The sequence below is a fragment of the Psammomys obesus genome, unplaced genomic scaffold (genome assembly GCF_907164565.1).
Source record: "Psammomys obesus unplaced genomic scaffold, mPsaObe1.curated_primary_1811, whole genome shotgun sequence".
NCBI classification, from domain to species: Eukaryota; Metazoa; Chordata; class Mammalia; order Rodentia; family Muridae; genus Psammomys; species Psammomys obesus.
This window is the reverse complement of record NW_026589732.1, coordinates 1,812,920-1,830,679: the sequence shown is the minus strand read 5'-3', so window position 1 is coordinate 1,830,679 and position 17,760 is coordinate 1,812,920. Positions and strand designations below refer to the sequence as shown.

At 51.9% G+C, this 17,760-nt stretch overlaps 1 protein-coding gene across 2 annotated transcripts in view; it reads left to right on the top strand.

Annotated features, from left to right (window-relative positions):
* Window positions 1-17,760, top strand: part of Shb (SH2 domain containing adaptor protein B) — a 114,812-nt gene that overhangs the window by 79,623 nt on the left and 17,429 nt on the right. For both annotated transcript variants that reach the window (XM_055605353.1, XM_055605352.1), the window contains 2 exons: window positions 10,441-10,612; window positions 13,363-13,482. In XM_055605353.1, coding sequence (XP_055461328.1) covers window positions 10,441-10,612; window positions 13,363-13,482 — 292 coding nt within the window. The remainder of the gene's footprint in view (window positions 1-10,440; window positions 10,613-13,362; window positions 13,483-17,760) is intronic.

Here is a 17,760-nt window from a genome sequence, read left to right as displayed (position 1 = left end):
AGCCTGAGAGAGGCTCTCCACGCAGCAGTGGGTGGGAGGCCAGTAGGCCACCTCTCAGGCAGTGATGACGCTTTGCATCGATTTGATTGGATTGCTGAGAGTCATCGTGGTTCCACTTGCCATCCCTCAAGTGTGGCTGCTTGGAATAGAGGGTACAGTTCCCCACTGAGTGGCTGTTCAGTGTGCATGTGCAGAGCGGGAGTGCCAGTATGGGTCTGCATGTACAAGTGTGTGCGCTCATGCTTCAGCGAGTCCCTGGAGCACGGAGAGAGAGAACACGGAGTGTTCCTAGGGCCTGTCCTTGCTGTGGTGTCTTCCGGAAACAGCCCTAGTTTTTCTCAGGAGCTTGCTGGAAACAGCTGAGTAAGATGAAGTTTGCTGAGCAAATCTGCCCCTTTCTTTCTGTCTTCACTGCTCTATTTTTTGTGACTCTGCATGCTCGGCCTGGTTGGAGAAACCTGAGTGGGGACCACTTTCCATGCTTTCAAACTCCAGAATGGCGTAGAACTGGACCCTTGAAGGGGGAGGGACTGAGGCTGGGATCCAGAGAGTGGTAAGCATTCTGGAGAACCTGACGTGGAGATGGACACTGAAGTCTTGGAGGCTGCTGTGGCTGCAGTGAGGAAGGTGGGTGGCAGAGACTTACTCTGCAACAGGAGCATGGACTGTAGGCCGTTCTGGGTACATGCATATCCCTTTGGGACCCCAGCATGCCAGTGAGAGTAGGCAGATAGGCTGCTGGTCCCAGTCTGTGAAACAGAGGTGCTTTATAGCCTGTAGGATGCCAAACTGGTCTGAGCTGGTGACAGGAGGCCCTTTTCAGCCAAGACCCCAGCTCCTTCCCCCACCTTGCTCCTCCCCTCCCCGTGTGTGTGTGTGTGTGTGTGTGTGTTCGTGTTCGTTCCTTCTTGTGCCTGTCTCACCGGGAACTTAAGAACTTAAGCCACAGGAAGATTCCATGGTTGCTCTGCAGCTGTGTAGAGGCTGTTGCGAGAGGATGAGGGAGCCCTAGATCCCAGGGACTAGCAGAAGTCTACAGAGCACATTTCATTAAAGATGAGGACTTGGGTAGTTAAATGATCCTACCAGTTCTTTAGCAAGCCAGTGCTGTTTATTTCCTTTCAAGTGTTTTGAGGTAGTGTAGGTTTATAGGCACTAGTTTTTTAAACTATTTTATTTGGGATTCCTTAATGCCTCTACCTCCCTTCTCCACCCCTTATCTCTCCCAATACCTTCCAACACCCCAACACTAGGTAGGAAAGAAAGGTTAAAAGGAACAGGGGACGTAGACCTCATTAGGCTTAGTTCCGGCTGGTTGGGGTCATTGGTTCTTGGGGAAAATACCAATCTCATTTGTCAGGATAGCCAGCAGTCCATCAGAACCAGCGAGCTTTCTTCTTTCTCTGTCCGTCTCCTTGAAGCGTCCTCCCTCCCTTTCCCTGGTATTTATACTCTCTCAGAATTAGACCAACTGCAGCTGGCAAAGACCATGCCCCCCTCTGAGTGGCACTAGGCTGTTTTCGGCTATGGACAAAACTAAAATCCCACACTTGGGATTAAAATGAAAACCTGTTTACATAACATAGCTGAATTTTTAAAGAAATTAAACCCTATACTACCGAGGTTAGTGTGACAGCTTGCAAGATGAACAGGCCCTGTGCAGAAGGCGGCCTGTGGCCAGGGCCAAGGATTGGGAATGAGGATCACTCAAGTTGGATGGCAGACACCTGCTGCTGCCACACCTCTGAAGGGCTTGTATTCCTGTTCTAGGATTTTAGCGGCCCCGCTGAAGCCCTGGTAAGCATACCGAGCCTCCCATCCAGAAAAATGTGGGCTCGTTGTTAGTGTCAACCACACCTTCTGTCTTGTTGCATTCTCCTGGCCACCCTCTGCATGCCTCATTTCCTTCAACACAGGGAGGGTCCCGAAGGTTACACAGTCTCATTCCCTGTCCTAGAGAAACTGAGGCAGAGGGGAAGAAAACTGAAAAAGACCCTGTGGCAGAGCCATTAGGCAGTCCATGGGTGTGGGAGATCTGTGCCCTTTCAGTTCTAAGAATGGAAAATCGGTGGTTGGGTCTGAGAATTAATGAAGGCACTTTGTAGCTTGGGGTCTGGCAGCGGGAGCCAGCTGGTGGGCAAGCCTGAGAAGGATCCCAGTGGGCTGGTGAGAAACAGTTACTTCATTTGTGACCCACCAGCTCAAGATCGTCTCTCTTCAAGGTACTTTGCAGACAGTGTCCTGGGCTCTGCCAAAGGCAGAAGTGGAAAACAGACACCTGACTCAGGTGGGCATATCACGTATATTACCCTGGGGCCCTTGTCTGTACCCCATACTAGCTCCTTGGCACGTTGATCTGCCTTTGAAAGTTTAGGACAGTGTGTCTTATCTGCGAAGACCAGTGGCAGGAGTCAGACATGTTCTCCATTCGCTCATCAGCTTGGACCTGGGCTGCTCCTCTACCTTTCCTGTCTGAAGAGTGGTGATTGTCATGCAGTGTGGGCTTCTTGAACAGCCCACTGGACCTTTGGATGGAAAGACTTTGTGAGTCCTAAGGGGCTGTGCCTGTGAGGTTTTATTACTGGAGTTCTGGAAGGGCTTGCTAAATTAAATAAAGCTTAATTTAAAAGAAAAACAGTGCTGCATGAAGGGGCGCTCAGCAGCCCTGGAGGCCTCATTTACAGTGCTTGTTCCTGATTTTGCCTGGCAATGGGACACAGGGTCAGGTGGCTTGGAGAGCAGGACTACTGTCGGGACCCTAACCTCCACTCCAGTGTCCACAGCCCCCACCCAGCCCCCACCCGCTCATCCCTGCTGAGGCTCAGGCCAGCAGTCTGGATGAGAGGGAGCGGTCCTCCGCCCTCCCCGTTTTAGACGGGGTATATGTGCCTGGGCTTCCGAGAATAGGAATTTTGAGCTTGAGTTGCAAGTAAGCCACTGCAGAAAGTGTCACAGCACCAGGTGCCACTTCTGACTGACTGTGGCACGGTGTGAGAACTCACAGGTTCTCTGGGGGACTCCATGAGGAGAACCTCGTGTACCCATGACATACTGTGTAACAGGTGAGGGGCTGAGGGAGCCGGGGAGGGCATCACAGCTCATCTCAGGTGACACCAGTGTCGGCCCTTCCAGAAAGCCTACCCTAACATGACAGCTCTTTCTCACCCTCCAGACTGGGCTGAGCCTCCTGTCAACGTTCTGGAACAGCCGGATACGCACTTGTACTGCCCTCTCATGGGGTGCTAGTGCCATGCCCCATAGGTAGACCCTCTGAAGCTTTGACATCTCAACATTATCAAGGGCATTTGAAAGGACAGAAAAAGGAAAAGTAGCATTTTATGTATGTCTGTTCCCTAAACAGTCGAGAGCCACCTCAGCCAGCTCAGTTGGCTTATTTATTTAAGAAAACCCCAGGATGGTAATTGGAAGGAATGGACAGGGCGCTAGCTTTTAATGAGTAGAGTTAGGAACCTGGATAAATTTACCCTGTGAAGCCCTGCCGTGTGGGCATTGTTTCACTGTGATAACATAAATGAAAACTCTCAAGTTCAGTGCCTTGCCTATAGACATGTAGCCGTAAACTTGGATCTGTCTGAGTGGAAAGAGCTTGCCTTCCCCACTGCTGCATTGCTCTCGTCTGGAAAAGGTTTTCTTGAACCTGCTGTGGGGTAGCTCGGGAGGTTCCTGGCGTAGAGGCAGTTCCTCCGCTTGCTCTTTGGCCTTAGTACTGGTCACTGCCCCTACCCCCACTCCTGCCCCGAGATCAGGTTCCAGCGGTTAGTGCTGTGGGGCTGTGTGGGCGCTGCTCACACTCACTGCTCCTTGTGCCTCTTGGGGTAGGGGAGGCCTCGGAGTAAACAGGCCCAGAGTCTGCCGAGGGTCCCACAGGGAGGGTCCCCGCACTCCAGCCACAGGCTGCCTCACGGCAGGCTCCCCTCAGTCCCACAATGCCTCCTGTCTTCTTCATAGCCTCCCAGAATGCCTTGGGCCTGTGAGGAAATTAACAGTTGTGTTTGTACGGGGAGGTTTTTGCTGTGTAATGAGTAACAGCCGTAATTAATGTTTAACATGCGCATGAACAGCAGGTCTACCCAGGGAAGCGGGGGTTCGGCAAGAGCCATGGGATCTCTCCCTTCTTTGGCTAAACGTTACTGAGGGACAGGTTTCTCCGGTTGGTAAATTTCCATCTGACATGTTAATGAGTTCACTTAGTAATCTTTAAAAAAATAAAAACGAAAGCGTCAGCATGTCCGTAGCTTTGGGTCCTCTATTATGTGCTGATAGAAATATCCCTGCAAATGCCTTTTCCTGTGTGGAATTCAGTGAGTGGCCTTGCCCTTCTGCTTGGATGGTCAGAGGTCCCCAGGGGGATGGAGACTGTAAGCTGCATGTAAAAGCCCTGCCTGCCCTGTGCACAGCTGGCCCCCACCGAACCTGGTGCCCAGCGAGTCTTGGGCCATTTGTGGAGTTACTGAGTCAGTGGCCACACAGGTCCCACACACTCTGCCAGGCAAGGCTCCACCCGTGGCTGTATGCCTGCAGGTACTTTGTGTTCTCATTCCTCTTGTGTGCTGGACATCTGTCTCCTCGCCACGTGAGGCTAGAGGAGTCTGCAGTTGGAGAGCACTTGTGTGGCTGCTGACCTGACCTCCTCCCCTCCAGCCTGTGTCTGAATTCCATCTAAGAAACTGAAAGTGTGTTCTTCCTGTCTGAGGAGGAAGCCGCTGCCTGGAGCTATGTGAGAGCTGTGTCATGTGGCCAACACCGGCCTGTCTCGCCTGTCTCTCTCCCCCTTCACTATCTGCAGTGGTCAGTGTGCAAACATACACGGTAGGCGGGAGCTTCGGCTTGTGGGCTGACTTCCCTCAGTGCCCAGCCTGTGCGGCCACTCCTCGGACTGTCAGACGGAGGCATAATCACTTTCCTCAGGCTCTAGGAGTCTTGTGGGTGTCTGCAGACGAACCGGTTAGAGATCACACAGGGCCTTAGCCTGCAGCAGTTCCCAGTAACAGGTGACAGGTGAGCCCAGGAAGGAATCAGGTGCTAGGGCCCTGGGTCTGTTTTCTCATCTGCAGGAGGGTGACACTAGGCACTAAAGTTCGGGCTGCTGAGAGCTCGGTAGGTGGTGGCTGCTGTTACTGCTGTGGGTACCCCTTACCCTGTACCCTTACCGTGCTGAACTTGCTAAGACTCAGACAGGGGAGACCCTGGGTCTAGCCCCATGCTTCTCGTCTGTGGGATGAGTTGTAGTGAAGAGACGGCTACTCTCAGTTGTGGAGCCCTCACTGCTTCATTCATCCACAGGATTTCCGAAGCCAGCGCTCAGCTCTGGTGTCCGTCCTTCCTTTAGGGGAAATCACAAATCAAAGGACGGAGGTGAGCACCTTCCGCCACCCTGTGTTCACCTTCCCAGGCTGTGCCGTGGGTGTTCTGGAACCTCTGAGGCTCAAGGCCTGCCTCTGAGCCTGTGAAAGTCACCATCCCCCACTCCTAATCTGTCCTCAAACATCCTGTGTGGGCAGCATTAGTGCCCCAGGGCCTCCAAGTGAGGTCAGAGCCCTCTTCATGATCCTGGAAATGCAAACCTTTGTGAGGCTCCCTCTTTATATCCCTCCTAGAGGGAGGGCCCAGGGGTGCATAGAGAGTAGAATGGACTTTACTCTGTGGGTCTCCGTCTCGCCGTCTGTGAAATGGGAGCTCTCGGGTGTCTAGCCAGGGCCAGTGGTATAATGTAGTGCTCAGGTTTGGAACACTGTTTGGAGCAGCTTCCAGGGACTGTTACCACAGAAGAGAAGTTATAGTAGCACACAAGCCCTGAATGCATTGGTGCAAAAGCTCATAGCCCTGGGGTAGATAGTCCACCCCACCCCCCCATTCTCTCTGCTGACACCCACCTGGCTCTCTGTGGCATTTGGGATTATATGCAGAGCCATGCATAAAAGAGGTTCCTGGACACAGTATCCAGGCAAGCCACAGACCCAGGACAGTCACAGCCCCTCCTGTGCACCCCATGAAGGTTTCCAGGGAGGGCTCAACTCTGATTATCCACTGAGAGGGTGATGGGATCTATGGTATCTGAGAGCCCCCATCAGTCCTAAACACTGTCTCCTTCTCTTCAGCCTCACTGCTTCTGCTAGGTAGGGGTAGCTCAACCCTGTGCTGGAGAACAGAGAGCCAGAGGCTGCAGGCCAGCCAGAAATAAGGAGCAGGGGTGGGAGAACAGTACCAATTCCACCTGGGAAGCCCTAGTTTGGAGGCTGCCCAGCGGAGAGCTCAAGGGCTGAGGCCTAGCCAGTAGCCCAGCATGGCGGCCTGCCTCATTAACTGGGCCAGGTTCTGTGGCCACACGTGCCTGGGTTGTAAAAACATGGCATAGAAGCATGAACCTCACAGGTTAGAGGAAGATGTGCTCCCCAGATCTTCTGTAGTGTCCACCCTTTTTGGAGAAGTGCTAAATACTTAAGAGTGAAACCATTTCCAAGAAGAGTCTAAAGTAACCTGATTAGGACTGGTGAGGTGGTTTGGCGAGTGAGGGCGCTGCCTGCAAGCCTGAAGACCTGATGTCAGTCCCCAGAACCCACCGGGCACCAAGCCAGCGGAGAGCGGCCCACCAGAGTGCCTTTTCTCAAGGGATGAATGGTGGTTAGGAAAGACTACTCGTTCGCCAGGTATTAGTCATCACCTGCACCCCAGGTCCTGTGGGCACTGAAGATTTAGTGGTGAACAGTACAGAGCAAGATGGCTGTCCTGAAGAAGCTGGCTCTAACACAGGGTACCTTCTCTTTGTGACTATGTGACCATTACACACACACACACACACACACACCCCTTGTGAAGTGACCGTAGAGAGGGGTCTGCCACTGACTGAGGACCTGTCTGAACCATTTCTATAGCCCTTCACGACTTAGGTTGTTATCAGCCCTGGTTAGTAGGTGAGGCAGCCAGGCTTAGCATAGTTTAAAAATACTCCAGCGTCATGGTGAATAATGGCGCAGGAGGACAAAAGCCAGGTGTCCCTGACTCTCAAGGTGGGCTGCAGAGCTGCTGCTGTTCCTCGCTGGCCTTGTGGGCCATTCCCTGGAGCCAGCTGCAAGGCTGAGAACATCTGGTTCTGTGGAAATTTGCTACATTCTTTCCTGTAATGCGGGCAGATGCTGGGGTTGTAGACAAAGCACTTCAGGGCTGGAGGAGGCTAAAGAAATTCTACCTGGGGCCAAGGGCAAAGCTACTGCGGGAGGTACTTTGCGGAATAGCTAGGATTTTTTTCCAGCACAATGAAGAAATACATTCCACAGGCTAGACAGAGACAACGCAAAGGCCGAAAGGCAGGTGGCCGGTGATGGATTTAGCCCCAGTGAGTAGAACATAAGGTGAAGACGGTGGTGAGGCTGCCTCCAGCCTGCTAAGGACCGTGAGCACTGGTGAGGAGTTTTGTCTTTGAACCCAGCCGCTGGGGCGGCAGTCACGGGCTGTGCTGTGGAGGCTGCTGTCTGGCCTGCTCTCAGCAGTGGACAGGAAGGAAATGTACTGGTTATATGTGAGCTGCAGCCACCCATGGCATTTTCTAAGCTTCCTCTCCAGGAAGCACTGTGAAGTAAAGTGAGAAGCCGAGAGACTGGAGAGGGCAGAAGGAAAACCTTCTCAGGTGCTGCTCCACAGGACACTGGAGGGCTGGGAGGAGCGGATAGAAGTTCCTGGAGCAGCAGACACACTACCAAGGACTAGCCATGGAGAGAGGCCAGCTCTCTAGGAAGTTGTGGTCAGCATTCATGTCAATCCTGGGAGGCCTGTATATGCCATTTAGACGGAGCAGCTGGCCAGGTGAGGGAGACCACAGCTTCTGCCCACAGACCTCAGCTTGTAAAGAAGGAAGACCGATTGGGGTAAGCCTGGCCCTGTGGACTTATAGTCCTGGGCTCAACCTCACCCTGCCGCTGTGCTTTGGGACCTTGAAAGAGTACTTCTTCTCTTCACACTTGCCTCTGTACACCGTGGCAGGAGTATTACGGAGCTCAGTGCTGATGAGATACCTTAGATGCATCTTCTGTTGTTAGAAGGGAACAACTTTCGGTAGATATGGATATCAGGTTTCCACAGGCTTCCGAGACAGTCCAGAAGAAAGCCTAATAGTAAAAATGAGGGCAGGAGCCCTTGAGCAGAGAGGCCTGTCCCCTGGCCACAGCCTCGGGTAGACATTGAGGGTCAAGTAAGGTGCAGACTTGCTGGCCCTCAAGATACTGTTCCACCAGGGCTAGTCTCCATCTGACCCTAAGTCAGAGATGCTCCGTGCTTCAGTGCTTTGGTCTACACAGCCGAGTTGCCGTCTCTCCCTCAGGATTCCAACTCGCTCTTTAATTGCCTGTCGGTGGGACTCATTAAGTTCTGTCATTTGAACAAGCTCATGGGGGCAGTATATTTTCCTCTGAATGCAGATACTCTTTTGAGGAACTGTGTCTTTATCTCGTGCAGAAAAAAAAAAAAAATCACTAAATTAAAAGAATTGCCATTTTAAATTGCAGATTAAAGAGACGCTTAATTAGAAGGGATGGGAGCCGCTGTATGAAGGGCTTTTGTTCTGGTCCTCCTCCCCTCTTTGGCTGTCGAATCACTGCACTTGGAGTTTGTATATTTGTGTTTTAGGTGAAATGATTTGCCTAATTAAGCTTGTCGTTCATCACCACCTGTTCTTACTAAAATATATGGCTGCAGTATTAAGCATGCCAGAGGATGTATAAATTAATTCAGTAAGGAATCACAATGTCAGCTAGGATATTCTTAGGTTTTATCCAATTTATCTGGTAGCAAACCCTAATATTTTTTTCCCAGCAAAGCAAAACATCAGCTCATTAAGTTTTTCATTTAGTCATGCATTAAAGCACCTGTTACCTTGCAGGTACTATATGAAGTGTGGGACAGATAGTACCTATGCTGCAGCCCATTCTCGGTGTCTCACGGGAGCGAGGCAAGGTGCCATGGCTGAGGGAGTTCTGAGAAGGCTTCCTGGAGAAGCGGCTTCTAAGGGTGGTGGCGTTGGATGAGACCTGAACCTGAGCAGGCAGTGAGCAGGCAGTGAGCTTGAGTTCAGGGCTCCATGGTTAAGAGCGCTTGTCTGGTCTTCTAGAGGAAGAGGCAGGGTCTCAGTGGCTCAGAGATGCTTATAACAGCTTTGGTGGGTCCCTCACCCACTTCTGTCTTCTAAGGGCATATGCACTGCACAGGTGTGTGGACACACACACACACACACACACACACACACACACACATACATACATACACCTTAGAGCTTAGATTCCTACAGCAGTGCTTCTCAACCTTCTTAACGCTGTGGCCCTTTAATACAGTTCCTCATGTTGTGGTGACCCCCAACCATAAAATTATTTCATTGCTACTTAATAACTGTAATTTTGCTACTGTTATGAATCATGATGTAAATGTCTGTATTTCTGATGGTCTTAGGCAATCCATGTGAAGGGGTCACTTGACCCCCCAAAGGGGTCACAGCCCACAGATTAAGAACAGCCTTGGTTGTGGTCTGTATGAGACAACCTGTCCCTTTATGCAACATTCTGCTGTTTATTCAGTTGTGTCGGTCCATGCACAGTATCTAAAAGAAGAGGAACAGACTCGGGAAGCAGTGTGGCACCAGTGGAGCTCAGTGGGGTTTGCCAGTAAAGAAGGGGACAGAACTCTCCCCATCCTTGCTCCAACCACTTAGCGGACAGAGGCCCTGTGTGAGTGCCGTGAGCCTTGCTAAAAATTGCAGGAAGATTCACCTGGGGCAGGGCTGGTTCTGTAACCCAGATGCTACCAGCCCCTCAGACATGGAGCCAGACCTCGACAGCTTCTGTGTGTCCTGTCTTGGGAAGCTGTCTTACCCCGTTTTATGTTATAATAAAGTGCTCGGGTCAAGGTAGTTTATAAAGAAAAGTGGGTTCTATGTGGTTATAGTTCCAGATGCTGGCAATTCCAAGAGCCTGGTACAGGAAAAGAAAGGGTAATCTGGCAGCTGTGGAAGAGAAGAGAAAAACTGGGGGCTCAGAGGGTGACCTTGCTCATGGTAGCTGATCTAGTTTGAGAGCTCAGCATTTATTCTTTCATTGTTATTGTTTGTTTTTTCAAGACAGGGTTTCTCTGTGTAGCCTTGGCTGTCCTAGACTCGCTTTGTAGACCAGGCTGGCCTCGAACTCAGAGCAGCCTGCCTGCCTCTGTCGGTGCTGGGTTTAAAGGTGTGTCCCACCTTGCCTGGCTCAGCATTTATTCCTGAGATGCCCACAATACAAATACTTTCCTTAAGGTCCTGCCACCTAACGATGACTCATCCAGCATAGGGACTTTGGGGGGGGGGAATCCAGCATTTTTTTGGCACCCCTCTCTCTCTTATACAGTGTCAAGTGCTGGGCCCCAGGTGACAGTGCCTTTTTCTTCTCTCCATTCCCACAGCCCAGTTCAACGGCAGCGAGAAGCGGCAGTCATCCCCCTCACCCTCTCGGGACCGACGGCGCCAACTTCGTGCTCCTGGAGGAGGCTTCAAGCCCATCAAACACGGGAGCCCCGAGTTCTGTGGGATCCTGGGAGAGAGAGTAGATCCCACCATCCCACTGGAGAAACAGATGTAAGTCACTGATGCAACACCAGGGGCCACCCTGCCTCCTCTAGCTGATGAGCCCTCTTCCGGGTCTTTACTGGAAGAACACAGTTGATCGCTGGCCCTGCATGACAGGCTCTGGGAAGTCAGGGCTCCTGACTCCTGGCCAGGCTGGGTCAATTCACACCATTGTCACCCTGACACTCAGTGGCTGGCAGGAGGGACTAAAAAAATCTTATCATTTTACCTCATTTTTCATCCTAGTTGCTAAGTCTCCACTAAACCTGCCCTCAGTGGAAGTTCGATTTCTTCTCCAGCAGTTGTGTGGCTTCTGTGCTACATAAGTCTGCTTGCTGTTCATCAGCTCAGGCCTTGACAAGCTTGGGTTGGGTTTCCCCGGTCCCCTTCTCCAGAGATTTCCCACTGCTTATCACAATCCGAGGCCCACCCATGCCACCCTACTCCTTCTCTGAGCACTGTGCCAGGACTGGCCCTTTCACCACCCCTCCTCTAGACCATGCTGGCAGCTCCCTGCTACACCAGGTCCCTGTTCGGCTCAGAAACCTCCCGTGACTTCATTATCCAGGATGAAGCCTCAACCCCCTTGGTTTTCTTACCACCTCAGTATTTGGATGACAATGAATTTCTCTAGGTGTATCATCTGCTTACCAAGTAAATGTACAGTAAAAGGTCTCCCTTCCTGCCCAGATGGGGAAATTGAGGCCCAGACTCATAACCTTGACCCCACCTCTCTTTATTGTCACCTCCTTTTGGATTTCTCTTTATTCCCAGCCAGAGAATGTACCTGGTACAGAGTGGGTCTTTATAAAGTGAGAAAGTGCTGATGCTGGCACAGAGTAGGTCTTCATAAGGTGAGAGATAGGTAATGCTGGCACAGTTCCCAGGAGCATTCCTTCTATAATGGCGAGTTTGTACCAGTATTGGCCTGGGTGATACAGGTTTTTAGGCAGTGTCTTTCTCCAGGGCTTCCCTGACCATTCATGCCAAAGAAGGCCTCATCACAGCTCTTGTATTCCTGTGGAACACTTGTGCTCTCCGGAATGCCTGTATCTTTGTTGAACCTCCCTCTCCATGTCATTCCTGTGAGATCAGGGTCATATATTAAGTAAATATTGGAGAGAACAGTTGCTATTGGATGGGATGAATGGCAGTGTTTTCCTGCTCTCACCTCCACAGGCTCCAGCGTGTTCCCAGGGTGGCTTCCTGCTCACTTACAGCAGTAGGCCCAACCTCCCCTCCCCCGATCCCAGAGGACCACCCAAGACAGCCTGTGGCCTACAGCCTCCTACCAACAGGCTGCCTGCTAGCCTCTCAGCTCCAGAACCAGCGCTCTTTGCCCTGCTTTTTGATCCTCCACTCCAGACCCCACCTTTCTTTTGACCTGAAGTAGCCAGGAAAGGATGTAGCAGCCTGTCCTGTTTACTGCCAGGGATTACCCTTAACAAGGCCTCTGGAGATCCTTCTCTGTCTCTCTGCCAGCCCCTGTGTTCAGGGAGGGCAGACAGCAGGCAGCACTTCCCTGGGGACTGTTCAGTTTCAGCCGGCTGGAAAGTGTGTTCCTAATAAATGTTTTGTCAGCTAGCTGAGGGCATGTTGCTCAGGCCACCCCTCCTGAGCCTGCTCTCGCCACATCTGCTGTCGCTTACTTACGAAGCCGACTTTGTTTTAGTGTGGCTTTCTCTCCATGGCTGCCTTGGGCCCTGGCATCCCTGGAAATGCTCTCACTATGGCAGCCTAGGCATCTCCCAATCCATAGTTGTGTTTCTGTGTAATTGTAGAAAGGCAGTTTGGCAGTTGATACCATGGCATTGTCGTTCCCCCCACACACATACACCAGTACAGAGGCACACCTGTCTTTCCTCCTCACAGTCTCTTCTGCTGCAATGTTCTTTTCATGGGCCCAGTATAGACACAGAGGGGCTTTGGGAATACCTCCTCCTGTCCATTGAGGCCTTTGCTGTCCCATTGAGATTTTGTCTCCAGCTTACCCAGTCACAGAAATGTGGCTTTCATCTCATACTGTGGCCAGGAGGGACTGTATGTCCTCTGTATCACCCATTTCCCCTCCTTCCTCTCTGGCTCATGTAACATCCAGAAATGTGATGCTGTGATTCTCATGTGCCCAGCTAGTGCCAGGACCATTTGGCAGAATCAAGGTCCAGCTGCTCTGTTTCAGCTTAGAGAGCTGCCCTGGGCATCGCCCATACGAGGCTTCCTAATGTCATGTCCTAGGAGTCCGTTTTATGGAGAGGAATGCGCTTGCCCACCTCAGGAACCCCTGGGTCATGCTGCCTGCTCCTGTCCCCAATACTCCCACTCCTGCTCTCTCTCTCCAGCTGCTTTCCAGCCTATGACTATCTATCACCCTTTCGTCGCTCACCTATACTCCCTCTATCTGTTCTTCATAGCTTCTTCTCTTTCCTCCTTAGGTCTGCCAGTACATCATTCTCCCCCCACAGGCTTTCCTGTGCCCCAGCCATGTGACCCCGCCTCACCTTCATCTCTCTAGCACCTGTCACCATGGGGCAAACTTGATGATCACTGAGTATCTGGTGTTGGACTGTCTGCATGGAATGTGAGCCTTCCCTGGGAAGGCACCCAGGGGTGTGTTCATTCTTTTCCATTAGAATCTGACATGTGGCAGACACTGGCAGAGCAGCTGTTGAACCTCCTCACAGGAGGCTGGAGCCTCCTCAGAGGTCACCCTGGGGCCCTGTTCCCCCTCGGCTTTAACTGCATTCTTGTCCTCTCCCCAGATGGTATCATGGAGCCATCAGCAGAAGTGATGCCGAGAACCTGCTGCGACTCTGTAAGGAGTGTAGCTACCTTGTCCGGAACAGCCAGACCAGCAAACATGACTACTCCCTCTCCCTGAAGTAAGTACTGTATAGCCACTGCCCCGGCACAGTAAGCATGCCTGCCAGGGTCTACTGCAGAAAGGCTATACTCAGTTCCCCCAAGAAACTTGTTTCTACCAGTTATTTCAACCTTGGTTTTTAACCTAGTCCCATCCTGGAAACACAGAGAAGCTGTGGTGATTGCCACGGCCGCTTTCTTAGGGAGGAAAGGCTTATCCCCGGAAGTGTAGCCACTAGCTAGGAATAGCTTTCAGGTGCAACAAGCCCAGGCTTGTACCTGGCTCTTGGCACATCTTGCCCATCTTTGCCAGTTCTCAGGTGAGGAGTGTATTGTTTCGCTCTGTAGACTTGGAACCTCAAGTTAAGATGGCAGGTGATGGGTGAGTGTCTGTCTGACCCTCCATGGTCTAGATAGTTGCCTGTGAGAACCTGTTTCTATTCTCCAGCTTGTCTTCAGGGCAGACCTGCTTTTCATATGCCCCACAAAGTTTGGGAGGGAATGCGATGAACAGGAAAGACCCCCACTGGTCAGGTCCTTCTGATCCATGAGCTGTTGAAATAATCAGGTTTAGAAATTAAAAAAAAAGAGGTTTTTTTTGTTGTTGTTGTTGTTTTGTTTTCTCCTGCTTGAGTGTTCCATTGTTCAGTGCTGTTGCTAGACAGGACCCAAGAGATCTTATAGAACCCATTGTATAGATGGGAGAATTGAGGCTTAGAGGAAGGTAATTCTCTAAGAGTACAGAATTAGTAACATAATTTGGGTGTGAATGCAGATCCTGCATCCAGACATACTGGGTAGGAGTGAAGCCTTGCGTCCGTGGTGCCATAATCATTGCCAGAGGCTCACGGTGAGAGAGGGCTTGGTGGCACTTCTTTCAGGAAAGCTTGCACACATGCTGGCAGGATGGACTCTGTGTCACATGGCTAGCCTTCTCCCCACAGTTCCAGACAGCCTGCTGCCAGTCAAGGGCACTGAGTGTTGGCTTGTTGCTGCTAGAACCTCCTTTATCTGGGGACTCTGGTGAGACCTCTACAGAAGACCTGGTCAGATGCTCAGTAGAAGGGACAGAAGCTCTGTGTGCCAGGACAGGGTCTTGTCAGATACCAGCCTTCAGGTTTGTCACATGGAGACTTGCCTACCTCTAAAGCAAATAGTCTCCTGGGTGCTGGGACCCTGTGGGAACTTCAGCACAGTTCTGCCTGTGAAAAACTGAGAACGTGTGATGTGCCAGGACTAGAGGACCAAGACAGTACTGAAGGAGATTCAACCCGTTGCTGAAGAAATGACTCCAGTGAATCTAGCATCATCCATGTTTCCATCCCTTGAGCAGCGTCTCCTCATTACCCAGTATGCATAGAAACCAAGTCACAGGTGGGTCCCAGAGGAGAGGCGTGGCCCCCATCCCTGTTGTGTGTCATTCGTTGGTTTGGCCACCCATTGGGGAGGTAATACTTTGGTGTTTCTTTTATGGTGATAGGCTTGTGCTTCAGCTGGTCTGGATACTGTGGGGTAGCTGGGGGCGGGGGGGGGGGAGAGTCCACCTCCCTCCCTGGCTTATTTGTAGCTTTCACAATTCCAGGCCTCCCTGTTTTCATCTGTGCACTGGTATGATGATGATCTGTTTCTAAGCAACAAGTATCCAGTCCAGTCAGAGCCTTGCCCATGTGACCTTGTGTAGTTCACACCCTCTCCCTGTTTCTTGCCAGTGGCCTTGAAGAGTGCTTATAGACCTGTGGTCCTGGCCAGGCATGGTGGCGCTCTCCTTTAAATCCTTGCATTGGGAGGGAGAGGCAAGTGAATCTTGTGGGTTTGTGGCCAACCTGGTCTACAAAGCAGGTTGCAGGCCAGCTGGGATTATATCCTGAGTCTCTGTGGTCCGAGATGATAGAAGCTGTCCCTTCTTCCTGCCGCTCACCGCTCACTGTACAACTTGGCAAGTCCTTCCCTCTTCCGTGTATGCCTTCAGCATGTGAGCAGCAGGAGTCAGACTTTGGACACTATAGACACCTCTGTCTCTGGCTCCCCGTGTGTCCCTGTCCCGGGATTCAGCCCCTCTTAGCTTGTGGTGTCTTCTCTGGCTAGATCAACTGCAGTTCTGCAGCCGGTGGTGTCCAGCGTGCTGGACAAGGCCACCATGGCACCAGATGCCCGGGGTCTATTTTGGTGTACCCGTACTGTCTGGTCACACAGGAGTGTTGTGCAGCATCTGCTTTTCTAGCACAGGGAGCTGGAGCTGGGTTGGTTTGTGTTCATCTAGAGCCACTAGAGACTGTGGTGGTCAGAGGTCTCTGCTCCCCTAGGCAGCCTTCCCTGCAGAAAGGAGAACTGGGGGTTGGTATCTCCCAGAACGCCCTGGCGCTGTGGGTCCTGCTGCCTGGGACAAGCACCAGCTTGGCAGCCTGTGTGCAGTATGTGGTCTCTCACATCCTCAGGCCTGCTGCCAGCAGCTGGGTGGGCAGTGACAGCCACACATACACCAGTTGTAAGCTGACGTTGGAATTCCAGCTATGCTGCTGCTCAGTCTCTGGCCGTTTTCAAGTGGACCTTGGGTCCTTCCGAGATGGGAGAATGTGCTTGGGGAAGCCTATCCCCCTAGGACAGGGCCCTCTACCTGCCCCGTCCTTTCCTTGGAAGAGTTTTGTGGGAACCCTCTGTACCTGGCACTGGACTCTGTAGAGAGAGTGCCAACACAGACAGCCAGGCCCAGCTCCAAGAGCTTCCCACCCTGCTTATTCTGACTGCCTTGCTGCTTACAGCACAAGCAGCAAGGGCTTTAGGTGCCCAGAGGTGACCTGTATGGGGTGGTCACCGCCACCAAGGGCCAGAAGCTGCCCATTACCCTTAAAAAACGCTAGTGGTGCCTAGGTAACAAGGGCATGCTAGGGGGAAGCCAGGCAAAGGTGTGGTATGTTGAAGAGCTTATCAAATTTTTGGTGACAAGACCCCTGGCCAAGAGGCCCTGGCCAGAGTTCTATCCCCTCACTCATCAGCAGATGGGCATTTGTGGCCTAGATACTTTTGCTAGGATGGCCTCATGCAGGGGTTAGGACATATTTCCAGGTCTTCCTCAGAGGTCTGAATGGCCTGCAAGGTCTCTGTAAGGCTGAGGTCGGAGCTGTGGCTAACACATACACATACACACACACATGAACATGCCCTTATATTTGATCAGAAGGCTTAGGGTGTCAGCTGTGGAAGTGAATTTTAAGGATTTATCTAAGTGAGGAAACGGCCCCAGTAGAGACTCACAGTAGACCTAACTTTGTTCTTGGGCGCATATTTGACCACTGTGACCACACTGTTCCCTGCAGCTCCCTGTGCCTGTGGGTGACCCAAGTCAGTGTGTATACCCCATCCTCCATCACACCTCAGATGTGTCTGTCACACCCCTTCCGTGGTTGATGCCCACCTTGGAAGCTAGTTCAGAGATCCTACAAATGGCTTTTATCATTCTCCAGGCTCTCTGGCTGCAGATGTCTCTCTTGCCACCTTCAGCGTGACATGTACTAACCAGCCTCACGCCCACCACTGGTGCTGGGTTTACTGGGTACATTGACTCCAGCCAGGCAAGCTGGAGTTGAGCCTTTCGATGTCACCTTCTGTTTTCCCTGGAAAGGCAGTCAGGCCTGGGGAAAGGAGTGAGGAGTGAGGAGCAGTCTCGGTAATAGGGCTCTTCAGGCGCTTTGGACTGTGAAAGGCTCTCTGAGTTTTGATTCTGCAGGTTTTTGCATCCCACACTGAGCTGGGGGAGTCACAGCCCCAGTCTCCTGGCTGCAGGATGGGACTCTATCTCCTAGAGAATCGAGGGGTCCCTGCAGGGTGTGCCCGGGGTACAGTGATGTTCTCTGAGCCAGGCTCTAGAATCGTCAGTGAACTGGAGACATGGTGAGTGTTGCCAAAGGGAAAGGCCCTTGCCACGTCCCCTGTGTCCCACATGCCACGCGTACATCACCTGAGTCTGCACTGTCGGCACTGACGGGACCTGCTGTGAACAGGTTGGGGGCAGGATGTTCTAGGAGCTCAGAGGTAGAGGGAAAACCTTGGCTGCTCAGTCAGAGGCACCTTGGGAGTTCGGGCTCTGTCTTTCACCAGCCATCTGATGCTCTGAGCAAGTGGTTACCCCCTTGAGCCTCACCTGGGCATGGCACTGGCACACAGTAGGAATTTAGGACATGCTGTGCTCTGTTCCTTAAGGTGAGCGAGTGTGCGCTTAGCACTTGGGTGGCAAATAGATGCTGTCACTGCAAACAGTGATAATAAGGTGAGGGCCTGAGGTTTAGTCACAACACTTGCCT